Source organism: Bison bison, unplaced genomic scaffold (assembly GCF_000754665.1).
Source record: "Bison bison bison isolate TAMUID 2011002044 unplaced genomic scaffold, Bison_UMD1.0 scf7180017864162, whole genome shotgun sequence".
Lineage (NCBI taxonomy): Eukaryota > Metazoa > Chordata > Mammalia > Artiodactyla > Bovidae > Bison > Bison bison.
In genome coordinates, this window is record NW_011494734.1 from 1,448,685 (window position 1) to 1,475,509 (window position 26,825).

The window sequence follows — 26,825 nt, forward strand, 5'->3', positions numbered from 1 at the left end:
CCTTCCAATCAGGCTGAGTTTCTCCCTGTCTCTCCCAGTTTGAAGAGAACACTGTTAACTCTACAATAATCAGAGTTTATTACAGCCTTTGACTGTGGCTACTTCTGTACTAAAAACCAAACAAACCCAAAACTCTGCCTCTAAAATCATCTCTTCTTCATTTCATTCTCTCTCTTTATGATGAGCTCCATTTCCTGACATTACATTTTAAACAAAACACAAACAGCAGGTCTCAAGAAAATGCTTTTAGTTCCTTATGCCTTACCCAGTGAATAACAAATGCAACAGGAATGGGCTTTTTATGAATTTATAGATCCTGATACAATTGTTAATCACCTGTTTTGAGTCAAGCACATAGTGCCAGCCTATGTATTTGAATAAAAGCAAATTCTGCCCTTGAGGAGTGTAATTTATGAGGAAGAACTTCTACAAAACAAGCAAGACAGGATTCAAGCAGCCCCACCAACAAGCCTTGTAAAATAAGCCAAATGCAACAGGATTTAAAAATCAAAAATATCCTAATCATCCTGTGGCGAAACCCTTAAAAATTAGTTTTTATTTTGCTTATAAGAGCACCCCAGGCTCATTAGAGAAAAATCTGAAAAATAAAAAAGACAACACTGCTGCAAAAAGATGTATATGGGAGGATGTTCTTTCCAGTGTTATGATCATATAATAATTGGCATACTTGGAGTCTATATAAAGGCATGAATTGTCTTTTACACTTCACAGTATTGCTTGGATCACATGGCCAGTTTCCTAGTGGGTGTCATTAACGTAATTTGAATGTAATAGAATTGAAGATGTAAAACACACAGAGTTTGAACAGCAAAGAGGCCTCCAAAAGTCTGTTGGCCCATGGCACTGAGAATGTCTGCTCCTGGTTCCTCCTCTCACCCCCGAAGCAGGACTAATCTCAGATATTATTCTCAGGAGTAACCACAGGTACTTTATTCTTCCAGCTAGAACCCAGGTTGGACGAGTGCAAGCGACAGATAAAGACTTCCCCCAGAGCCGCATCACATACTCCATCTCTGCTGGAGGGGCCAGCCAGCAGTACCCAAATATATTTTGGATTAATCCCCAAACGGGAGAACTCCAGCTGGTGACTAAAGCAGACTATGAAACAATCCCTGTCTATATTCTCAGAATCCAGGCCACCAACAGCGAGGACAGCAGCTCAGTCACTGTGAGTGGGGTTGTGGTGCATTCACACGTGCCCAAGTGGTCGACTTTGGGTCTCCCTGGCACCCTCCAGGTGTGGCTGTAGCAAGAAAGAATCTTAAAAGGGCACCTCCTGCAGGAAATGGCTAATGGTATCCCACTCAGCACAATCAGACACACACAGGAGTGCCAGGAAATAAAGAACTGACATCTTTAAGCCCACGTTTGTGTGTACTGCGAGAAGCACTGAGATGGAAGGCTGCCCTGGGGGACAAGCTTCCTTCTGTTGCTCTTAAATCTCCCCTTGCTTTTGTGGTGGGCTGGTGCTGTGCATCACCCCCAAGTATTCGAAGTTTTCCCCTATTCCTACCCTATCCCCATCACAGCAGGTGAGCTAGGCCTTAAAAAAAACTATCTGGCTAGACATGGGGCTATATTGCTTTGCCATCCCTGATGTTGAGAATCTGGTTACACGCATTTCTGAGTCAGGAGGTCTGAGTAGGGCCTGAGAACCTATATTTCTGACATGCTTCCAAGCAGTACCTATGCAGCTAGTCCACAGCCATACTTTGAGGAGCCTGGGTTTAAGTGATCTGTGCTAACAGTGTTTAGGACTATTTGAGGATAATATGAGGGCCACAAAGAGGGAAATATTTCTTGGTCTTTTTTGTTAATAAAGTGAAAAAGCATAAGGCAAAATGAACTCAGCTAGCAGCAGGCATCCCTATGTGATAGAGAGAATGACTGGTTCAGAGTCAGGAGGCAGAGTTCATTTCTCAACTTTGATCCCAATTTTCCAAGGGGGTCTGAGCAATGCTTATCTTTGTACCTTGATTTCTCTCTCTCACCTGGAGAATCACCTCATAACCCAATGCCTGAATAGTCTAGTTCCTCTGATGACTTGCTTTGAATTAGTGGGACAATGTTTTTAACGATGTGTGAGGCTCAGCGTTGCTAGCTAAGGAAAAGATGTGCTTAGTTGAAGGTAATTGTTGTGTTTGTTAGGTTGGGTTTTTGAGAGGAATGAATGGAGTCCACTTTGGGAGCTAACTAGAGAGAACATTTCAATTTATTGCCAGGCTCAGGAATAACTGAAATCCCCAAATTTCAAAGGTAGAATGAATACGACTCAAAAATTCATAAGCTTTTAAAAAGGGTGATGATCACATAAGTCCCTTTCAGGGCTGACATTCAATGTTCTGTGCTGGCAGGCATCCCAGTCCATATTCCAATTCACCAGGCATAAAAGATGGTGATGAAAGAGAACAGGCTGGCCCCTGCTTGTGGCCTGCCAGCACCACCAGCTCAGTGTGGTGCTGATAGCCTGGGTTACAGATGAGAGCCTGGCTAAGCCAGGTCGCCTCCTTCTATCCCAGTGGTTCTCAACCCTGATTGCGTGTTAGAATCAGCTGGGGAACGTAAAAAACAGTTGGTGCCTGGGCACCAACTTCCAGAGAGTCTAATTCATTTGGTTTGGAGTGGGCCAGACAAGTGGAACCAGTGTTGAGAGCCATTGCTTTATCTTCCAAAGTTAAAGATAGAACTTCCAACTCAGAGAGGCAGCAAGCAAGGAAGCATAGGAGGGTCACCACAGATCCATCATTGTTACTGAAAAAACAACTCAGCATCATCTGGGGATGAGTGCATGTGTCTAGATGCATGTGTGTGAGGGCTGTGGAAATACATTATTATGTATATTATCACACATGCATGTACACATACACATACATGATAAAGTTAATAACACAGGACTTGGAGTAAGGTAGACCTGAGTTCAAATCCCAGTTCCACCACTCACCAACTGAATGAATAGCCTTAGGTCAATTACCTAATCTCCCTAAGCCTCAGTTGCCCCATCTATAAAGTGGGAATAATCATATTATCTATCTTGGGTGAGGTTAAACCTCACTAATTCACAAAAAGCACACAGCCCAGTGCCTGGCACACAGTAAGGACTAAATGATAACTACTTCACAAGGCCACTTTCTTGCTGCTCTAGGTTACTGTGAACATCATTGAAGAAAATGATGAAAAACCAATTTGTACCCCAAACTCATATTTCCTGGCCATCCCAGTGGATCTGAAAGTTGGCACAAATATTCACAACTTCAAGCTCACATGTACTGACCTTGATTCCAGCCCTAGGTCTTTTCGTTACTCCATTGGCGCAGGTATGATATTGATGTCAGTGTTCCTGGATCCTTGCTGAGGGCTCCTGGTGTTGGAGGCTGCAGCAGCTGTTTAGGTAGAAGGGGTGGGAGTCAGAGTTCACATACTGATCTGGCACCGTGTGAAGGGTAGGCTGTCTTGAATGAGGAAAGCAGGGATGAGGGGTCTAATGGTTCTGGAACCCCTCTTTCCTCCTTGGTTCCCCCTTCTCACCTAATTCTTCCCAGACTCCCATACTTAGCTGCCCAAAGGCCCAAGGAAAGGTGAATCCCTTTGATGGTGACTCCACACCCTCCTATTCCCAGCCTGTTGCGTGATTCATGAATCAGATTAGTGTAGTTAAAAAAATATTTTAGTTCAACTCCTCCCCCAGCTCTTTTGCTGCAAGCTTGTAGTGGGGGCAGGGGATCCCAAACCTCTCTCTGGATAATAATAGATGAAATAGATTAAATGCATTTTGAAACGTGTCCTCAGGAATTCTCTTCTGCTCCATTCATTTTCTCTCTTTAAAAATATACCATTGTGGGAGAGAGAAAAAAGAGCACCCCTCAATGGAAATGAGACCAAAATAGCTCATCTAATGAAGTGCTGGGGCCAGAGATTTAAACCCAAACAAGCAGAGCAATTTCACGTGAGAGAGTAAAAATCCAGCTCGGCCACCCGCTGAGCCCTGGCAGAGCAGGAACTCAAGCAGCAGGAAGCCTCTCGAGCAGGCTGTGTCACCAGGGGCAGAGCCTGCCTGGAGACAGCAACTGCAACTGCCAGAGATAGAAATAATCCATACTGAGAACCCTCCAGGTCTTTACAATGGGGCACTTCGCTGCTAAGGGAGTAACAATTGCATCATCCCTTGCTCCATTTACTGGTTTTCAGTCGGTAACGAGTCTGGAGCCACCGGAGGAATGAGCAAGGGCTGCTTGGGAGGGGCAGCCTCTCTGCTCTGGGCTCCTGAAACTGTGAGCCTGCGGCCCCCACCAAGGGAGGGTGGAGGGAAGCAGATATGGGGACTGCAGTCCCTGCCTGAGCAGGCGGTACCTTCCTTTTGGGGACTCCAGGGTCATCTGTCACTGGTGTGACCAGCCACGTTCCATGAAAAGCGTGGAGTGAATTTGGCCTATGGCTAGGGACTGTGCCCCCTTCCTTCTTGCTGCCCACTGATTGGTCTGAGCATGAGTTACACATGGTTACTAAACGAATGCTGACAGTGTCACTGACCGCACCAGGACTGTTAGGTTTCTGCCTGACACTCAGCAGCACGGCGGCCATTCTCCTGAGATACATGTGCCGGTGCCCTTTTCTGCTCTTGTTTTCACTGCAGCCATGCTGGTTGTGAGCAACACAACCAGATTTCACTCGTGAAATCTCTGGAGCAGTTAAGGATCATATTCTGTTATTGACCCCACCCTAGTACATCAGAAACAACCTACATCTGCAGTGTGGATGTTTAAGGAAAAAGACTGGATGGGTTTCTTTTTTTTAAACCTTTATTTCTCATGCTCTTTTCTTCCTTTTCCCCAAATCCTTGCATCAAATCTCATTTAGGCAACATCAACAGTCATTTCACTTTCTCTCCCAACGCTGGGTCCAATGTTACAAGCCTGATCCTGGCGACTCGCTTTGACTATGCTAGTGGGCTAGATAAGATCTGGAACTACAAACTGCTTGTCTACATAACCGATGACAACTTGCTGTCCGGCAGGAAGAGAGCTGGGGCTCTTGTTGAAACCGGGACCGTGACACTGAGTATTAGTGTCATTCCTCACCCAACCACGATTATCACCACAACTCCCAAGGTAAGGGCTCTGGGAGCTGGACTTCTCAGATACATCCCCTGTGATTGATACTGGTGGGGCCCTCTGACCTAGGAGAAATATGGGATGGACTGAAAAGACATGAAGTGTTAGGATACTGACAGGACCACCAACCATGGATTGGATAGGATTAGTCACTGGGTGGTAGAAAAAGATCCGAGTGAGACCTTGGGCTTAGAGCACCATTAACTTTTCCTAATTTATGCAGACTTGTGAAAGATCAGGTATTGACCATCCAGAGTCCTGTGACAAAGGAGCCAATATTCATGGACATGCTGCCTTCACAAGCCCCTCTGCTTGCTCCTAAGAGCCATTGCGAATCATTGTCCACGAGAGCGGCTAAGCTGCCAGATGCCCTTCTCTACTTCTTTTGAAGAGTCATTATTTGCCAAACTGTACTCTACTCCCCACCCCGACCCCAAAAAAATTCCATTCATTCAATCTGTAGATACGATAATACCTATATTATCAAGCAAGCACTTAGGTAAATAAGTAAAAAATGATCTCTGCTTTCGTGGAGCTTATATTACGAGTAGAGGTCAGTGGTTCTGAGTGTAGTCCCCAGACTAGCAATATCACCATCACCTGAAAATGTATTAGAAGACCAGATTCTTCAGCCCACCCCAGAACATTAAAGTTATACCTCTCCTGACCATGATCATCACTATGACCTCCAGGGAAGAATGCTGAAACCTGGAATTTCACATCCCCAGGTATACTGGATGAGAAACTCTGCAGATGGAGTCCAGAAATCTGTGTTTTCAATAAGCCTTTAGATTGCACCAAAGTTTGAGCACCTCTGATTTAGAGGGGGAGACAGATTACAAGCAGGGATGCAAATTAATAAACTAATTACAAATTGTCCTAAACAGTAGGAAGAAAATAAGCAGGTGCCACAATAGAATCAGTGTAATAAAGGAGGGGAGAGTCTTAGAATCTGACAAGAGGATTATCACCCCTGACTCCTTGATCAACTGGCTTCTATTCATACAGACTCTTTTGTCCCCTTTCCTCCTGCTCCTAGTAAAAGTTGTGCCCCTGGCAAGCAGCCCCACAATTGGAGTACACAGAAGGAATCAGAACCTCAGAAAGCAACCTATGATAGGTGTTCAAATTCTGCTTCTCCAAGTCTTACCAAGAGCTGCTCAACGTTCCTCTCCTCTCCTTCCAATGAATGGAGGCATTAGGTGTCCTCAAGGGCTTTCAGTGATGGCAGGAGCCAGTTGGTGCCTCTGAATAAGGAGCCGCCATCTTTCTGGGACTTATTACACAACCCAGTTGTGACATCCCCCATCTGGAAATCTCTATAACTTGTTTGTTATCTGTCTCCCTCTCTGGGAAGCAAACACTGAACTTGAGGTCTCACTGTGATAACAGCCTGCTCAGCTGGCAATGCAGCTGGTAGTGAGTGAACACTGAGAAGCCTACAAAGTATTTAAAAAAAAACAAAAAAACAACTTTCATGGCTCATGCCTTTCCAGTGAAAGACAATGGCTATATTAGTCCCTAGATTATGCCATTATTTGGGAGGGAAAAAAATGCCAATGGAATTTTTATCTTTGGGAAAGGGGAAGAGAGTGAATGAAATTAAGCCTAGAGTTGCTTCCCAGTTCCCTACATTTTCTGGGCTTTGGTCTAATGGATGATGTATGGTGGTTTAGTTGCTAAGTCATGTTTGACTCCAGCGACCCCATGGACTGTAGCCCTCCAGGCTCCTCTGTACATAGGATTTTCCAGGCAAGAATACTGAAGTGGGTTGCCATTTCCTTGGATGATGTATGGCAAGACTATAAATAAGGTGATGGGTTAAAGCAGCTAGAATGATGAGCACACAGATATCAGATATTTAGAGCAAGAACAAAGAGCAGAATGAACACTCAGCCACCCAACATGAGAGGGTGCTGAAGTCAAAGACACCACCAGCCCCCACTCACTCTCCTGCTTCTATCATTCAAGCCAAGGATCACCTACCAGATCCTGAGGAAGAACGTGTATTCTCCATCTGCCTGGTATGTGCCTTTTGTCATCACTTTGGGCTCCATGTTGCTTCTGGGTCTCCTGGTGTCCATGATCGTCCTGCTGGCCAAAGCCATCCACAGACACTGTCCCTGCAAGACTGAAAAGCACAAGAAAACTCTGTAAGTTGCCAGTGGGCTGGGTTCCTCCCATCATTTCCTTTCAGAGGACACTGCTTCTGGTGATGTCTGGAGAAGAAAAGGTAGACAGTTCAGATTTCTCCACAGGGTAGAGAGGGTGTCTGGAATGAAGGAAGCAAACAGAGATATAGGGAAGGCATCCAGCTCTCCTTGTCCTGGTGGACCTCCTTCACCAAACCAGACCTGAAAACCCTTCCTTTGCTTTTCCCTGGCACCTGCCTGTCCTTGATGTGTTCTCAGTGAAACTGGGGTTTCAACTTCTTGGTAACCTTGCCCTGGATAAAAGCTTCAAAAACAAGGCCAGTCATGAGTAGCAGTGGAATATGCTGTGCTGTTATTTGTGGAATATTTAAAGAATGGGATGGAATTAGAAGCATGAGAAACTAATAAGGGAATTAAGCTTTTGGCTCCAGTGACTCAACTGGGCTTTGGTGTGACTAAATAATCATTTTTCTTTTGCACATGGCCCTGATCCCTCCCTCTCGAGGGCTGTAAACGCAGGTCAGCTTCTTCTCCCTTGGATCCTCACCTGCTCACTAATATGCCTCTTTCAGTGATGCTCTACAGAGTGTCTATTACCAGCTAAAGGGAGGTACTAGAGTGAAGTGCAGAAAGCATTGAATTGTTATAAGATTCTCCAGAGTCAGTTTCTTGAGTCTCAGTAGCTCTTACAATGAGAACACGAGGGTTTCTCAGCCTGTGCTTTGGAGTCAGATAAGGCTAGGGTTCAAATCTTGGCTCTACCATTTTCTGGGTACATGGTTTTAAGCAATGACAACCTCTGTGAATCTCAATTTCTTTATTTGAAAACCAAACAATTAAATGAGCAAATGCAAAGGAAGCACTTAGCACTGTTCCTGATGTCGAGTAAATGCATAATACACACGTTTTTAAAATCTTGTTGCATGATTTTTCATGGCTGAGTCCCAGTGAGTACAGGACTTCAGATTCCAAGTTTAGCTCTACACTCAAGTATCTTGTGGTATTGGAACCTCCAATTTTGGAATTTCTCACTGGCAAAAAGAAGGGGTGATAAGATACATGCATCTTTTAAAGGTATTTTGAAGATTAACTAGTACTGTCAAATAATTTTAAGTCTATGGATGAAAGACTGGATAAAAGTATAAGGTATTAGCATAAAGATGTGCATTGCATTTTGCCATATTTATTGGGGACATTCGTTGCTATTGGCAACCTTGACTTCAAGGTAAGAAATCCCTGAGCATCTGCTGAAATTAAAAAAGGCATTTTTATTTGGACTGTACTCACAAATTGATTTGAGAAAAAAAAAAAACTGGCTCCAAAAGAGTGATGCTTAAGCTTGTAAGAATGGTGGTGCTCTGCAATGGGATTTGGGCAGAAGTTCTTAAAGGAGGTAATCCCGTAGACATTGCAACTCACATGCAATTTATGGTTAAATGTGCACCTTGAACCTGGTTGCTTTCATTTACATTTGAAATATTGTTTTCAACAAGGTTGACTTAAAAAAAGGAAAAACTAGCTGGTGATTCAGATTCAGACCTGGCCTCTCTGGCAATTTGTTGTATCATAAGGCAACCAACATTTGTCCAGTAACAAAGAATAAAATTAAGGTCACAGAACTACAGAATTCAAGATTGTTACGGAAGGGTATTAACATCAAGCGTCCAGCTCTTCATGTTACAGAAAGCCAAAATTTAACTCCTAGTCGCTGAACCTTCCCAGGGTGAGCCACCCCTTCTGGTCAGATGGCTGCTGGGGAAGAAGCCCAGCCAGGAAGAATGGCCCGGCCGTCTGATGGGGGTGGTCATGGCCCTCCCTCAGTGTGTCAGAGGAAATAGAGTCCCTGAAGTTCTAGAAAGTAGTAGTTTTCAAGCTCATCAAGTTCTCAGAACCTCCTTAGTCCCAACCCAATAGTGATGAAGCAGGGCTGGGAGTCCAGTCTTCACTTTAGTCCCCAGCCCTGGTCCTTCTCTTAATCAGACTCTGAATCCTGGGGGACATAGTTGCCCAAAGGCTTCCATGTTGTCAAGTGTGAACCAGGGCAGAATGCTCTCGGGTTAATTCTTGTCCACCCTTTCTCCCCTCACAGGGTGAAGAAAGTAGGTACGTATGATGTCAGTTACCTTTGTTTGCTGCTCTTGTTGTTTTTTTGCTGGCTCTGTTGTACTCTTGGGTTGGCCAAAAAGTTCAATCAGGTTCTTTCTCTAACATCTTGTGGAAAAAACCAAATGAACTTTTCAGCCAATCTAATATATAAAAGCACTCCAACTTAGTGGAAAATCAGGGCACAGTCCTGTCTTGGTGGTTTTCTGCCGCATCATCTGTGGATGAAATGAAACAGAGGTCACACGCAGCTGGAGGGAGGGGAGGGCAGGACGGGCTGCAAGGGGCCTTTGGCCCACTCGGATCTCTCACTTGGTCCTGCCTGTTCCTTACTGAGTCTCCTCCCGTCAGTTCAACATCAGCATCTAAAGGTCTCTTCCCCACCAAGCAGGTCAGGAATGAAGAATTCTCTGTGGGTTAAACACAGAATCTATGCACTGCCACACACGGAGGGGACAGCTAGTGCTCCGTATTAGACCAATGTCTCTTTTTTTTTATGGATAAATGATACTTTATTCTCAGAGTGTAATGGATTTGGTCATTTTCTCATGTTATTTAGGTCAGGCTAGTTAGAAATGAGGGCTGGGTACAGTCAGATGCACTGGGAGACCTGAGTGATTTCAGGGCATTGGTGAATAGAGCAAGGTCCATCTGAGGAGAGGTCACCACTGCCACCAAAGCTGTGGCCTCAGGGAGAATCCAAGCTATGGGGAGGGATGGGCAAAGACCTGGAAAGAGTGTTTTTGATAAGCGGTTGTTCTGACCACGCCAGCCATTGGTGCATGCATCTGACATGCACAAGGGGTGTCTAACAGGGTTAGAAATTCGACTGCAGTAGTTAGTGATCATATCAAATGAGATCGTTGTAATAAACGAGAGTTTCCATAAGCTCTCATCCTAGTTACTTTTTTAAAGGGGCATAAGGATGCAAAGAATCCTCACACAACCAATGTAGCAACTTCACATTTCTTATTTACCTATAAAGCCATTTTGAGCTTCCCAGTGGCACTAGGCTGCCCTGGTGGCTCAGACGGTAAAGAATCTGCCTGCAATGCAGTAGACCTGGGTTTGATCCCTCGATTGGGAAGATCCCCAGGAGAAAGGCATGGCAACCCACTCCAGTATTCCTGCCTGGAAAGTCTCATGGACAAAGGAGCCTGGCTGGCTACAGTCCATAGGGTCGCAAAGAGTCAGACACAACTAAAGCGACTTAGCATGCACGTACAAAGCCATTTAAAAGCTAATTTCTAGTAATAACAATAACATGGAAAAAGAATTTTTAAATTGTTTTAATTGTGTATGATGTGTGTGTGTTTCTGAGAAGATGGAAGGCTGTCGACAAACATGTCTAGAGACAGAAAATTCTTTGCTGTGCCTGCAATACTAAACTCAGAGAAGATGAAGTCTCATGGTGGAGGTAGAATTTTAAGGTCAATTTAGTGTCCAAGAAGCTTAACTTCTGTCCTCTTCCCTGCAGAAATGAAGAACACAAAGAGAGAGGTCATGGTGGTAAGGACAGCTGACCCCTGGATACCTGGTGGGGGGAGGGTGGGGTGGTAGGCTCGCATCCTCCTCCCAGGCAGCCCTGCCACAGCCCCGTGGGAGTGTTTATCATTCAGGGAGATGCCTATACGTGGCCACTGGAACTGATTGCTGTGTGACGAGCTCCTGATAGAATTTGTTCCCTCCACTGAACTTGTCTGCTGATATATTTGCAGAAGAACTGGATTTCATAAATATTGAATAGTGGTGTTTATTATCCACACCACTTCTCCAGGAGAGTGAGCTGGGGGAGGTGGGGAGGAACTTAAAGACCAGAACTGGTGCTTCAGCCTTCAGTAGGATTTAGTTTTGCTTTGCTTTTCCACAACCTTGTGGGAAAAGTGACAGAAAAAGAGTAGTGTATGGGGTTGGGAATGGCTCTCTCTGCTTGGCCATGTGACCTTGACCTTGGGGATCCCTCAGCCTCTTTAAGCTTTAGATTCCTCATTGGTGGAATGAGATAACAGGTGGGGAAATATTGTGAAAACTGTGACGACTTCATGTAAAGGCAAAGCATTACAGGATAGCTGGGGATTTGCCTCTTCACCTGACCTCTTTGTTTTTATTTCACTGATCTGATGCACCCCATGGGAAGTGACAGATTTTGAAGGTGACCACTCCAGGTTTCCCCAGCCCCTGATAATAGGATTCTGTTATGACCCAAGACCCATGAGTTTGGGAAATGATACGTGGGACGAGGAGGAAGTGCTGCTTATAAGTACCAGTCTGTGTACAAACAGAAGGAAGAGGTGATCCCCTGTCCCCTGGATCTTATTGTGATGCCACACAGAGACTGAGAACTATGTACAATGAAATTCATCAATTAAATAAATCAATTCCCAAGACTGTAAAAAGTGAAGCTTCTGAGCAGATCAAATGGATGAAAGCCATTCCTTCTCTTTTCACAGCAGGGAGTTGTGGGCAAGTGAGTAGGTAATGGCTTATGTGATGAAAACAGGAGTGGAAGGCCCACTAAACTCCAAACACCATCCTCGTGAGCCTGCTGAAGAGTGGCATCATGGAAGGGCACTATGTGAGGGGTGGGGGTGTTTCTATGGGCAGAGGTCAGATCCTGGGGGGCAGCACAGAGTACAGATCTGGGGAAGAAAAAGGCCTGGAGCCCTAGGCTTAGGTGAGGCAGGCCAGCCGCAGATGCAGCGTTGCACTGGCCTCAGCTCTGTGCCTGTCCTGAGTATAACATCTGCCTGGCAGATCTTGGATGATGTCGACCTTGGCCAGTGTTGCATGGCATTTCTGCTCTTCCTTCTGTGCAGCTTAGATAGAATTTACTCAGGATGCTTTCCTACCCCCAAGTCTGCATTAAATGGCTTCTTCCCACCCCCTGCCCAACGACCCCATAGTATCCTATATTCTCTCATCATAGTCTTCCTCACTGTATATTGCAATGCCTCTTTGTCAAAGGCTCCTGCTTGACTGCAAGCAGTAACCCCCCTGCCTCTTCACCGCTGTGTCCCCTGCACCTAGCACAGCACCTATGGAATAAATAAATGTCAGGTAGGCCCTGGGTGAGGAATCTGGGCTATAAGGAAGAGCAGTCTCGCCTGGGAGGAAGAGTGTAGAGCTGTGCTTGAAACTGTCTCTTTTCCTTAGGAAACAATCCAGATGAACACAGTCTTTGATGGAGAAGCCACAGACCCAGGTAATTACATGGCAGTGCTGCCTATCAGTGGGCTCTTCATATTCCAGGCTGATAGAATCATGGAGGACCCTGTCCGATGTCCTGCTCTTCACTCAAGTCTGTCAATCCACTTGGTTGTGGTGCCTACACAATGCTGACCCTTCCAGGCTTCCCTATAACATGAGATCAGCTCAAAGCAGAGCTGGCTGGCTGATTCTCAAGCATATGATCTCACATGTGAGGGAGGCCTCAGAAGATTTCTACCTAGAGGCTCCCTGTCAAGGACCATGCCTCTGTCTAGCCTCCCTTTCCTGAATCACAAACCAACTCAGGGAATTTGTGAATTCAATAACCCACTTTTTTTTTTCTGCTTACTGGGACTCCATCTCCCCCCACCCTCTTCCCCACTCCTCCTATCCTTTCTGAATGCTTCTAACACCATCCTGTTGGTAATGAGAGATATGGAGAAATGGCAAGCTTGGCTTCTTTTTCCCCTTGATCAGGGCCAAGAATTTCTTCTTGGTCGGCAAGATGAACATAAGGTAAAGCTGGCCTCCAGAGCTCTCATCACCCCCATGAAATCAGCTCCAAATTTAGCTCCTTTACACACATCCCTTCACTTACAAAGGCTCAATTATAGACGTGAATAAAGGGAAGGAAACCAAATTCGGGAGGCAAGTGTGTTGGCTTCCTGCCACCCTCACATGTGAACGGCTCAGCTCGGTCCTCCTCGGAAGGAGGATGGCTCCTCTCCAGGGGAGGCTGCTGCTGCTGCTGGAATTAAATTTCCCTCTATTATTAGGTACTTGTTACCATAATGTGCCCACATTAGCATAAGTGCTGGTGGGATCCTCTGCCTAAGAGGCCACTCGTGCTGCAGGAGCAGGGGCACGCTGGAAACTAGATCTTCTGGGGCAAAAGCCAGGAAGGGCCGAGGCTGTTCTCCTGCATCTGTGTTTTTGAGAGAAGGAAAAAGGAAGAAATGAGCCAACTAGACTAATGTGAACAAACACCAATTAGCGTCTGCTGGCACCGACATGATAAAAATGGCTCCCTTGCATCATCTCAAAAGAGGCCAGATTTGTGGGTCTGTGTCTGTAAATCTCTGCTAACATAACGTAAATAAAAATCAAAGTTTCTTTTCTTATTTGGTGGGTTCCTGCTTATAGCAGGGATTCAGGGGGTCTTTTTAAACAAACAAATCAGAACGTAATGGGTAACTCCATGAGAAAATAGACCTAATTTATCGGAAGCTCCCATCGAGTTCCAGACTTCTGTGGCCTCTAGTCCTGCCACTGAGGTGACCTTGTGAAAGTGTGAATGTGGTAATTGCTCAGTCGTGCCTGACTCTTTGCAACCCCATGGACTGTAGCCCACCAGGCTCCTCTGTCCATGGGATTCTCCAGGCAAGAATACTGGAGGGGCTTGCCATGTCCTTCTCTAGGGGATTTTCCCGACCCAGGAATGGAACCCAGGTCTCCTGTACTGCAGGCAGATTCTTTACCATCTGAGCCACTGGGGAAGAGACTCTCTTAAACCTTTCTTTCTAGGGAAGCATTGAGATCTGCAACCCGAGTGGTCAGAGCCACGTAGCTCAGCTCTTGGAAAGGGCAGGCTGTTGAAGCTTGTCTGTGTTTTTCACAAGCCTGCTTTCCTTCTTTCTAGCTGGGGGTGAGATGAGAGCTGAGTGGAGGGGGGGAAGCAGAGAAGCACTTGGATTCCTTTGTTTATATATTGGTTGTGTATTTCTTTTTCCCCCTAGTTACTGGGGCAATATATGAATTCAACTCAAAAACTGGAGCCAGAAAGTGGAAAGACTCCTTAACCCAAATGCCAAAATGGAAAGAGTCCAGCCCCCAGGGAGCTGCTCCAAGAAGACCTGTCCCTCAGGAAGGGACCAGGACACCAAGGAGCACTGACAAGGAAAGAGATGGTCTGAGTATCAAAGTCCAGGCTGAGGATGCAGGCCTGGGGCCCAGGAGCCAGGACAGCATGCCGAGCACCCCAAAGAACAGAAACTCAGCCTTCACGAGAGGGGCATCCCCCAAATGGCACCCAGAGAAGTGAACTAGGCAATGCAGCGAGCGAACTTGACTGTCTGGATGCCACTTCACCTTACATTCTTCAAGGGCAGAGTGGGAGGCAGAAAATGTAGGGGATCCAGGGTCCCAGAAGGAGTGTTTGACAAACTTTAAACAGAAATGGGTTTGATCCCAGAGTTGCCTTTTTCTGAGATGGCCCAGGAGTGGTTTTGCTCAATCATCTGTGCCTCTGATCAGCTGGACTGTTAACTTGAATGTGGACTTGTGTTTCTTCTTCATATTGACTCTAGGAAGCCGCATTCCATTCCATTCACCCTCGGGAAGTGCAGGAGACCTGCTGCCTAAATTCTGAGGGCTACCCTCCCATCTGGTTCCACATTTTTTTTCCCTGCCTTAATTTTGGTGTCTCCCAGATTTCTTCACTGATAAATACAGTTCAACACCATTGTAAATCACCTCTAATCTTTTTCTAAAGAGGCAGAGCAGTGGGGAAAAAAGGATGAATAAATAATAAGTTGTTCATCTGGAAAGAAGAAAACACACTAGATACCTTTAATTCCTTCTCATTAAGGTAAAACTGATAAAGCAATAAGACGCACAGATCTAAGGCACTCAGCTTGATACCATGTAGACTCCTGCCAGAGGCAACCACTATTTGGGTCTTTATTGTCATAAATTACTTTTGCCTTTTTGGAATTTCCTATAAATGGGATTACACAGAACACACTCTTTTGTGTCTGGCTCCTTTTACTAAGCATCATGTCTGTGTGTAACCATCCATCTCTTCACTGTATATCTTATCCTATTGAGGGAATCTACCACATGTCATTTATCCATCCCACATTTAGGTGGCTGCTCCCAGTTTTTTTTTGTTTTTTTTTTTTTTACTATTATAGATTACAGCACAGTGAACTTCCTTTTCCACATCTTTTGGTAGCACAAACACTTGTTTCTTCTGAGCCTATTCCTAGGAGTGGGATGGCCAGAGCCATTGCTGGAATCTGAGGAGTCTCAAGTTGGTGGCCCCAGTTTACAATTCCACCGGCAATGATGGAGGGCTCTGATTGCTTTCCTCCTTGGTCAACACTTGGTGTCGTCAGTCCTTTTCATTTTAGTCACCCTGGTGAAAATTCCTCTTGAAATAAAGCCACTCTTTTTTGCAAAGCTAAAACAACATCAACCCTGCAACCTACCTGCCCAGCTATTTCTCTACCTCCTCTTGAGGGAGACCACAGGACTGAGTAGAGACACAACGGGAAGCCCTAGCCATTCATACAGTTGAGACATTCACCGTGGGCACAAGCAATGATCCAAACATAAAGCCTCCCTGTGATGGAACAGAAAATGGAAATTTTCAGTGTGTGCCTGGTAGAGGCCAAGTAATCCTCACCTTCGCTCCATGTCCTGCTCCTTAGCTGCTGTGACCACAGGAAAGGACTGGATGAGAGTCCACTGGAGCAGTACCCACTTTCCCGGTTGGGGTAACAGATGAGAACTCTCCCAGGCCCAGGATGGCCTGTACGAGGCAGCCAGGATCCATCTTGCAAATGCAGAACTTGGGAGGGAGCAGCTGCACTGTTTATTGTGTGCCTGCTGTCGTTGGTGTGACTTCTCAAGAAAAAGAAACATTTAGAAAATGCCCCGTCCTGGCCTAGAGCAAGTGTGATTTATTAATAAGGGTTGGTTGCCAGGGAACTCCCTTGAATAGGTTTAAATTTTGCAAAGAAGGCAGAGCTGCTCATTTGTGGAGGTTAAAGTGGGTGAAGTGGCTGATTACCCATTTAAGACTCGGCAACTCTGTGGGGCCCCGAGTAAAAGGCCTTCCTCAGAAGCTCTCAGCCTCAATGTAAGTAAAATGAAGCTCCGAAAAGGCTGAAGGGGGTGCCTGATAACTGTTTACGAGCCCATTAAGGATGATTAAAAGGAGGGTGGCAAACAGCTGTTCTCCCTTCTCCTGAGATGACAGGGCAGGAGGGGATCGTGCTTCTTGGACAGAAAGAGAGATTTAAGTTAGGCACAGGGAGGGACCTCTTGAAGCCCAGGGTCTGCTTGAAGAGTCATTTCTCTCCCTGGTGATGGGCAGGAAGACTTGTCTTCCAAGCCCCAAGATGTGAACACTGAGGAGCCCAAGATATGGGTCAGGAGTAGTACCAGGAAACTTCTGCCAAAAGAAACTGCCTTTTTCTTTTGCATACTGGACTGTTCAATTAGGGGCAATCAGAAGTCTCAGGTCTAGGACTAGATTATTTAAACCAGGTTTGAAAAATAAATTACCTGAGTAAAATCAAGCCAGGGACCATTGCTGCTGCTAAGTCGCGTCAGTCGTGTCTGACTCTGTGCGACCCCATAGACGGCAGCCCATCAGGCTCCTCCATCCCTGGGATCCTCCAGGCAAGAACGCTGGAGTGGGTTGCCATTTCCTTCTCCATTGGGAACCATGTAAAAGTTCTCTCACATTTCTTTCCCAAGGACTTAATCACATATAAATTTATTGTATCTAATGTTGACTTGCCTGATTCTGAGTCATTAAAAATTAAAGCAAACATGTTCAGAGGTCAGGTCACAGAGGGATCCACTGAGGGATGTGGAAGCCCATGGTGAATTCTGAAGTTGGAGCTTTCCCTCGTGTTCAGTAGGAAGCGGGGTCTGCATTGCTGTCCCGTTTTGTTCAGAGCACATGTGAAGAAAACCTGGGCAATGAGGCTTACGCTCCTTATAGCCCTCTCTCACGTCTGTAGGGAGAAGGAAATGGCAACCCACTCCAGCCTGGAAAATCCCATGGATGGAGAAGCCTGGTAGGCTGCAGTCGATGGGGTTGCAAAGAGTCAGACACAACTGAACGACTTCACTTCCCTTCACGTCTGTAGATCTATCATTTGCCTTTTTGTGTAATGTGTTTTGTAATGGCTGAGAAAATTAAAGCAACCAAATAGTGAATCTAGAAAATGATGGCTATTGAAACTTGGCATTTCTGATTTCAAATTTACCGTGTGTGTTTACACCTGCCATCCATTCAGTAAATGTTTACGGAGCAAACACTATGTGCCTGGTGCTGACTCGTTGTCACACAGCAGCCCCAGGGCCCTGCCCTCGAGGAGCTTACACTCGGCCTGCTGTGGCCACAGGCAGCCTGTTGTGACCCATCCTCAAAGATTCTATTTGCACTCCCATCCTGGTCTGTTTCTTGGTTCCTTGAGTGTTCTATTTGAAAGATAAATTAACCCAAGTCTGGAATTTCCTTTTTGGAAGAGGATATATTTCAGAATCGCTTAAATATTAAAAAAAAAATTAATGTGGGGACTTGTCTGGTGGTCTAGTGGTTAAGACTTCGCATTCCCAATGCAGGGGACACAGGTTCAATCCTTGGTCAGGAAATTAAGATCCCGCATGTTGCTCAGCTTGGCCAAAAAACCAAATTTAATAGGGAGCCTTTATTAGAAAATACTTGAGATGCCCAAGGAGGGGCCCCAGTCTTGGGTTATCTGAACAGCATACTGCTTATAACCTCTGCATGGCAGCTCTGAGTCAGGTGTGACTTCCTTATGTGGAGGATGGATGTATTCTGAGGCCAGGGAAAAGGTCAGTCACAGGATGGGGTGGGGAATGGGGGGTAGACTCAGATCACCGAGACCCCACTATGTGTATGGGAGGTGAGATGTGGCGCCTGCTCAAAGGAATAATACAACTGAGACGATAACCAGTTCTTTGAAAAGACAGCAGCCACTGCTGGCTGCTGCTGCTAAGTTGCTTCAGTCGTGTCCGACTCTGTGCGACCCTACAGATGGCAGCCCACCAGGCTCCCCCATCCCTGGGATTCTCCAGGCAAGAACACTGGAGTGGGTTGCTGTTTCCTTCCCCAGTGCATGAAAGTGAAAAGTAAAAGTGAAGTCGCTCAGTCATGTCTGACCCTCAGCGACCCCATGAACTGCAGCCTTCCAGGCTCCTCCATCCATGGGAGTACTGGAGTGGGGTGCCATTGCCTTCTCTGACTGCTGGCACTGAATGTGAAATAAATGAGTTTCGTGGGTAGTGGGCATGGGAGAAAGCAGATGGGGCCACAGCAGTCTCTGAAAGTGTGAGGGATGACCTGGACACTGAAGGACTCTCAGAGCTAGCTGTGAGTCTGCAGTGGGAGAGAAGAGAATGTTGAGCGAAGGCTGAAGCATTCAGAATCTTGGTTGTCAATCAATTTTCAGCCAGTGCTTGTCCTGTGTCACCTGGGGTGAATAACCGCAGCCAATATAGAGCCTTCCGGAGGCGTGGCAACTATTCAACAAACATTTGTAGAACCGGATAGAATTAAGCAAGGTGACGGCTGGTTTCCAACCTGAGTCATGTAGCAGAGTACATCTTCTCTAACTAGATTTACACAAACGTGATGGTGATCAACAAATAGTTACTGAGTGCCGATTAGGTCCCAGGCACTGTTTTAGGCTCTGGGAACACAGCAGTAAATAAAACAATGTTCCTAGTGTTAACATTCTAGTGAGGGATGAGAGACTGAATATGAAAATGGACGATGGCCCAACCATATATAAACATAGAACTTGGGCCCACACAACCTGCAGCAACCTGCCTAGGAAACCAACCCCCTTATCTACAGTAAACAGCCCGGGAAGCCAGCCTGCCATAAGTCAGGCTTGCAGGAAGCTGAATGGCTGTTTCTAGTAACAATCCAGGAAGCTAAACAATAAGTTCTGTAGCTGCTGCTAAGTCACTTCAGTCGTGTCCGACTCTGTGCGACCCCATAGACAGCAGCCCACCAGGCTCCCCCGTCCCTGGGATATCAGCCCCAAATGGCCAGGACTTGATTAATAACAGTCATCTTCCCTAATTTTTATCTCCACTTCTAACTTAGGACCAGCCAGAGAAAACTAAATGTACACCATAGGATGTACTCCCTCCAGTGAGCCCACCGACAGCTTCCCCAGGCTGACAGCCTCCAATCAGAGCACCCCAAGCCTTCTCTTTGTTCCACTACAAAGCTTTCCCATTCCTCTGCCCGCTTTTGAGTCTGCCAAGAGTGATGGTGGCTGACTTGCTTACTACAGTAAGGTACAAATAAATATGCTTTGCTTTTCTCATATAGTTAGCCTTTGTTTATTTCCATAGAAATGATAGATAAACAGGTTATACACATGTACATATATATCACATGTATGCATATTTCATATGTATGCACATGTCATAGGTAGATATATCCTTTATGTATAAATATATGATATTTTAATGGTGGTAAGAGCTATTGAGAACTATGAACAAGGTCAGGGTTATGAAGGGTGGGCATGGCTGCTTTAAATAGTGTGGTCAAGGAAGGCCCACAGTTAGGTGAGAGGCAAGTAGTGGAAGCCGGCAGAGTCATGCAGGTAACTGGTAAGACACCCCAGGCAGAGAGTGCAAAGGGAAAACCAAGTTGAGGATTAGCTGGAGGAACAGTGATGAACACAAGAACCGGAGAAAACGCCTTTGCACAGGTGTCTGTGGGAAAGTGGGCACGTATCTGGAGGTAGGGTTGGGTGTGTGTGGTCTGTGGAGGGTATGATGAGGCAGTGAGGGATGAGAGGCTCATCATGTAGGGCTTTGTAAACCATGGTAAAGACTTCGGCTTTTGCTCTGAATGTGATGAGGAGACATGGCAGGGTTAGGGGTGCAACATATTTTCTGTTTTAAATCATCTCTCAGAGTGCTGATTTGAGAATTCACTTGAGGGAGGCAGGGAGCAGGAGTGGAAGTAGAGGGGGCAATGAGGTGGCTTTTGGATTAATCCAGGTATGAGATGGCAGTGGCTTGGTTCAGGGTGTTGGGCACATGGAAGCCTTGAAGAACCTTTTGGAAGGAGTGCTTCAGCTACAAAAGAAGCCCTGAGTTCTCCTGGGCCAATTCCCATCTTAAATAAAGGTGCCCCTGCAGGATCTAGCCACTCCCTCAGTGGAAGCTTCCAAATACAGTTATTTCACGTAACACCAAACAATGCTTCCTGAATGCAACTGCCCCCTGACCAGGCTGTGAAATCTACTGTTATTGCTGTCTGGAGTGGTGATGGTGGTGGTGGTTGTGGTGGTGGTGGTGTGTGTGTGTGTGTGTGTGTGTGTGCGCACACACACACACAAGCACACTGTGAGAGAGAAGCCCTCAGTATTTCTATGCATTGAACTGAGTCCTGTCAAGATTCCAAACAGGCTTCATAGAAGCAGAGCAAACAGACTTGGATGGCGTTTTCTCGATCGGAACTCAGTGCCCTGCTGTGGAAAAGGTCACAGGTACCTTATTCATCCAAGCCATGCATTAGATTAGCTCACAAACTGAAAAAATACAGTTGTGATTAAAAGCCTTTTACCAGGAGATCTGAGTTGTACAAAAAAACAAAAACAAAAACAAAAAACCTGTGTCCTGTGACTTCCAAGAGAGTCTAAATTCTTAGCAAATTAGTTTAGAAGGAAATAGGGAGGTGAGTGTGTCCTAGAAAACTGGAGCCTCAAGATGGGATTTTTGGAGACAGTCACTACTTAAAATGGTATCTCCTACCATTCCTGTGAGCTTGAACCATAATTATCAGTCCTGATTTGGGGTTGGGAGAACATGATCCTTGCAAGTGTTAAGCATGCTTGTGAGCTTTGCAGTTTTCCCGTGTGGTGCCTGCTAAGTGAGACAGGCCCAGTGCTTAGACGAGAGCATCCTGCTGCCCATGTGGGGCCCCAGTGCACTCAGAAGCCTTGTGATTCCTGCAGGGTCCAAACACAATCTGTGGCCGAGGGAGGGAAGCTGGTTAATCTAATTTATAGATGAGGCTCACAAGAGCTCCTCCATTTCCTGTCCTGCCCATCTCATCTGTTCTTCCACAGTCAGAACACCCTCCAAATGATATGCTAAGCTGTCTTTTTTATTTGGTAACACTTTTATTGGTTTTGTGATTTAATTCACATACCAATAAATTCAGTGGTTTTCAAGTATATTCACAGAGTTGTGAAACCATCACCACTATCTAACTCTTCAAGCCCTAACCTACTGTCTGTCTCTATGGCTATTTCATATGAATAGAAAACATATCATATATGTCCTTTTGTATTATCTGGCTTATTTCACTTCGCGTGTTTTCAAGAATTATCTATGTTGTAGCAGATATCAGGGCTTTATTCCTTTTTATGGCTGAATAATGTTCTGTTGCATGAGTATACCACATTTTACTTATCTACTTATCAACTGATGGATATTTGGGTTATTCCCACCTTGTGGCTATTATGAATAATGTGCACTGGATGTTAGTGCACAAGTTCTTGTATGGACACACTCTAATTTCTCTCGGTTACATACCTAGGAGTGGAAATGCTAGGTCATATGATATTTCTATATTGATCTTTTTGAAAATCCATGACATTCTTTTTCAAAGTACTTGCACTATTTTACATTCTCACCAGCAATCCACTAGGCTGTCACAAACTTTTGAAATAGACAAATGTTTTAAAATGTTTTCTCTCATCTGTCGGCCCAGGATGTGATAGTGTTGGCCCTTCCCAGACACTGTCAAGGTCTGGCATGAGGAGGTAGCCCATGGTCTGGAGTGCTGGTTGACCTCACTGAGCTTCCTCTGCACCTGAGCCGTCTGCAGACAGGTCTGGACAAACCTCTGGATTGCAACTGTGTGTCTAACATGGGCTGGGTACAATGCTGCTGCTGCTGCTGCTGCTAAGTCGCTTCACTCGTGTCCGACTCTGTGTGACCCCACAGACGGCAGCCCACCAGGCTCCCCTGTCCCTGGGACTCTCCAGGCAAGAACACTGGAGTGGATTGCTATTTCCTTCTCCAAAGCATGAAAGTGAAAAGTGAAAATGAAGTCGCTCAGTTGTGTCCGACTCCTAGCGACTCCATGGACTGCAGCCCACCAGGCTCCTCTGTCCATGGGATTTGCCAGGCAAGAGTACTGGAGTCGGGTGCCATCGCCTTCTCCGGTACACTAGTTACATGAACTCCAAATCCTCATAGCACTCTGAGGATAGCCTGGTTAACTGCATTTTAATGAGAAAGCTGAGGGGTGGAGAGATAAGGGACCTTGCCCAGAGGTCACAGAGCCAGGACACCAACCTGGGTGTGCCTCCACGGAGCCTATGCTGAAGGGCTCAGTTATGTCCTTTGATTTGTGTTCTGATGTGGAAAGGTGTCAGATAACTGAACCCTCAGACGGATCCTCTGACCAAGTATCTCTTCCCTGAAAGCCCAAGGCTTCTTCTTCCCTGAAAGCCCAAGCTGCAGAAATCAACCCTTACACAGGCAGCATCACTACCAGCTTCTGGACCAGCAGACATGCTCTGAGAGCGTCCTCTCCCATCTGGCTTGAGCTGGGATCTGAAATAGCCACTGGCCTCCTGCAGCCCTGCAAGCCCAGCGCATGCAGCTTTGGGCTGTGCGAAAGGCATGGTCTATTCTTTGCTCTGTTCTACACACATTCCCTACCAGTCAGCTGCTCAACAAAAGCAGTCTCATCTTGGTTATGAGTATTCAATGCTTTCCAAAGACGTTAAATCAAGATCTGGTTCACTCAGAAACAGCCTCCTCCTCCCCAAGGCGAAGGGGCAGCAGTTATGTATGTTGGTCAGCAGGGGCTCTTTTTGCCACTTGGCTTCCTCTGAGTGGTCCAGAAACCATCTCCAATACACTGGGTCCTCTCTTTAAAACCTCCTCCAAGCTTTTCAGAGTATGAGGCTGCAGGCCCTGCAGAGAGCAGCCACAGGGCTCCCACAGTCAGGATTCTGTCCTGTGGCCACCCACAGAAATCCACAACAGCAGTGTGGTTGCTGGAAACCAGGACAGCCCTACCAAACCTGAAGGAGGGAGTGGCCAACTCCACCCATGAGTGGCCTTTTCCTTGAAGACCACAGGACAGTGATCAGGGCATTTTGCCAAGCAAACTATGCTTATCGATGAAGACATCTCCCAGCTGGACTCAGAACAACTTAATCACTGTTGACTTAAGTACAGAGAGGGTTAGAATCTCTGAATAAATACCCCTGGATTTTGTTCCCTTAACACATGACCCTGGTGGCTCAGACGGTAAAGTGTCTGTCTACAATGCAGGAGACCTGGGTTCAAGCCCTGGGTTGGGAAGATCGCTGGAGTAGGAAATGGCAAACCACTCCAGTACTATTGCTTGGAAAATCCCATGGACAGAGGAGACTGGTAGGCTACAGTCTAAGGGGTCACAAAAAGTCGGACACGACTGAGCGACTTCCCTTTCCCTTTTCTTTTCCTTAACACATGATCCTGCCACAAGTTCCAGAGAATGTTTGTTTGAGTGTATGCTGATGTGTCTAAGTGTCCGTATAATAATAATTTAAATCACTTTGCATTTATAGAATGCTTATAATGTGGAACATCTCATGGAGTCCTTTGTATTTATAATGTTTTTTAATATAATGCATCTGGAGGTACTCTCTCACTTACCTATGAAGAATTTAGGATTAGAAAGGGTGAGTTACCTCCCAGAGGTTTCAGAGCTAGAAAGTGGCAGAGGCAGGTGGGGTCTGAAAGGAGGTGTGGCTTCTAAGCGCCTTCATGCTGGACGAGGGTCTGGAATTCCGCTTAGCCTCCTGTTGCTCCCATCCCAACACTGCCTTAATCTTGGGGTTGCTTTAGAAGAAGGGGCAAGGCTGAGTGTAGAATCAGAAGGGGAAGGTGAGGTCAGAATGTACAAGCTAGTTGATGCTGGAGCTTGTTTGGATGTCTTGAAATTCACCAGGGCTTGGACCATTCTTGCGGGATGGGGCCCTTCCCATGGAGCAACTGAGGGCTCATTAGTGTCACTGAGCACCAGGTGAGAAAGATAAAAAGGAAAGTGAAGAGGCAAAAAGGGAGGGGGACAACAGGGCTGAAGCAAAGGATGAAGAGCAGAGAGGGAGAGAGGGGAGAGGTGGCTGGTGGCCTGAAGACCCTTGCTTGGGAGCCCCCCGCCTGGGGAGCTGGTAGAGCAAGCACAGCCTTCATTCTCTCGCGCAGGGCCAACAAAGGGCAGCTGAATCACAGGATTTCTCAGGAAATAAAAATTCCTAGCACACCCCTGGGGCCTCGGGTAGAAAAACTGACAACGTGTTGATTGAAAACAGACCCAGCTGAAATGTGCCCGCAGCGTGAGGCCGCCTTCTCACAGGTTCACAGCGACACCTAGTGGTCTCTGAGGGCACCTGCCGCCTCCGTGGAAACGATGAGGCCTGTGGTCTGGTATTCTGGGTCTAGAGCAGAAACGTCCTCTTTACCCTAGCTGTCAAAGACCATATTTTGCTTTGTGGAATATGTCAGTATTGTGAGAGGAATTCCACGCATTCCCAGGAGCCAAAGACCAGACTTCCTACTACAGTCAGTTATGTATATTCAATTGACTGCAGCGGCTAGATTTTCTGATGTGGTCATTATTTATTCCGGTTTAATTCTTTTCATCTATTAAATCGAACTGAATGTATTTAATGGCATTACCTTTAGAAGACCTTTACATAAATGAATTCACCAATTCCAGACATTTCTTTGTTAGATCACGTGTTGGGAAAATATGACTATGCTTTTACATGAGGTCAAAGACCATGGCTTCCATCATCACTCTGATCAATAAGTCTGCTTAAAAATGAAAACTAAGCATCTCTTTCTGAATAATGTCCCTTGAACATTTTCATCCCCTTCCTTGCTTCCCTTCGCGCCATTTGAGCTTTGGCTAATTTACTTGTCTGAAGGCTCCCTGGGGGGCAGAGTATGTCCAGTGTTAGTACAATGCCTGGGACATAGTTAATGCTCAAAAACTCTCTCTTAATTGAATGACTTCAGCTCCTGATCAGGCAGTGGAGGGCACAGGAGGGAGGTCAGATAATCCAATTTCCTGGCAAGGGCTGCTATAGGATTCTAGACTCCAGGGGGACTTTATCAGGCCAAGAAGACCCTTGCCTGGCAACTCAGCTTCTTGTCAATGGCTGGGGATGGTCTGTGGTTAAATAGTAGCCCAGGGTGGCACTTGTAGAGCTCTGTGAAAATGCCTATTAAATGCCTGTGGGCTGGCACTCCTGGGAGGGCTCCATGAGGCCATATTTTACAGGGACCATCAAGAGACCCACTGAGGGCTTTCTTTTTGACGAAAAAACCATGAGCTCTGGCAATCCAATCTTACTGGCAAGGAAATACTTATCCCCAAGCTAAATTTTATCTAAATTACATTGCCAAATTACCTATGTTAACTGGGTTCCATTGGTCACAAAAATCAGCTACTCACAGATCTACTGGGAAGCCACTTGTGGAAATAAAGAGCATTAGCCCCATTGTGTGATCTCTCCAGAACCCAGAAGATGCAGAAGACCTGACAATTTGGAGTGTGGTATAGTGGATGGGGCTCATATTGGTGCCAGCCCAGGATCATTTGAATAACCTTCCTAAGTTATGGAAACAGGCCATGGTAGGGCCATTGCCTCACTGGGATGGAGATCAGAACTCAGTTCCCCAAATCACTTCTGCAGCTCAGACACAGACATGTGGCCTGGGCTCTGCCAGTTGGATGCAGCAACTTGAAACTTAAATAGAAGAGTAAAAAGCAAGGGAGCAGTTGCCACACAGGACTGCATCTTTGTGATGGGGGAGAAGTATGGCAAGGAGTGTGGAGCCCCCAGAGGCGGCAGGACAGGGAGAGATACTCCCAGTAACAGGAGCCAGAGGCCGTGGGATCAAGCCTGTGACTGGACCAGGGTTTATAGCTGCAGAGCCTCAAGCCCTCTTCTCTAACTCTGCCAGAGAGTCTGTAAGCCCCTAATAGCCTCTCATACATTGTTCTTCTATTTAAACAAAGTAGAGTGAGTTGTTGTTGTTCAGTCTCTGGGATATGTCCAACTCTGCAACCCCATGGACTGTAGCCCACCAGGCTCCTCTGTCCATAGGATTTTCCAGGTAAGAATACTAGAGTGAGTTAGTTGTTTGTTAATAAGAACCCTGTTAGATAAATCTGCCATTAAATTATAGTTAGTTTTCATGGATATTGGAATCAGAAAGTCATTCAGCATTCAAGAAGGTTCATGTCAAGAGTTCAAGGATCATTACCTCAGAGAGATTGCAGTCAACTACTTTGTTTGGGGCTGAGGTGGATATCTGGTGTGACTGCCTATTCAACATGTCTCCAGGGACAACCATTTTTCTATTGTTAATTTAAGCCCTGTCTTCTGGTAGTACTGACATCTTGCCCTAGATCCAAAGCTGTGGC

General features: G+C 46.0%; 1 protein-coding gene and 1 long non-coding RNA gene across 3 annotated transcripts in view; one reads left to right on the plus strand and one right to left on the minus strand.

The window, feature by feature from the left end:
* Positions 1–14,712, plus strand: part of CDHR3 (cadherin-related family member 3) — a 68,595-nt gene extending 53,883 nt beyond the window's left edge. Inside the window, exons 12-19 of the mRNA XM_010841454.1 lie at positions 963–1,189; positions 3,164–3,335; positions 4,876–5,126; positions 7,101–7,282; positions 9,372–9,385; positions 10,863–10,894; positions 12,539–12,587; positions 14,329–14,712. Of these exons, the coding sequence (XP_010839756.1) occupies positions 963–1,189; positions 3,164–3,335; positions 4,876–5,126; positions 7,101–7,282; positions 9,372–9,385; positions 10,863–10,894; positions 12,539–12,587; positions 14,329–14,633 (1,232 nt within the window). The 3' untranslated portion in view covers positions 14,634–14,712. The remainder of the gene's footprint in view (positions 1–962; positions 1,190–3,163; positions 3,336–4,875; positions 5,127–7,100; positions 7,283–9,371; positions 9,386–10,862; positions 10,895–12,538; positions 12,588–14,328) is intronic.
* The window catches only part of LOC104989696, a 45,725-nt gene continuing 26,073 nt past the window's right edge, over positions 7,174–26,825 (minus strand). For both annotated transcript variants that reach the window (XR_825402.1, XR_825401.1), the window contains exons 3-4: positions 9,406–9,603; positions 7,174–7,260 (exon numbers count right to left, since the gene is read on the minus strand). This is a non-coding gene — a long non-coding RNA (uncharacterized LOC104989696). The remainder of the gene's footprint in view (positions 7,261–9,405; positions 9,604–26,825) is intronic.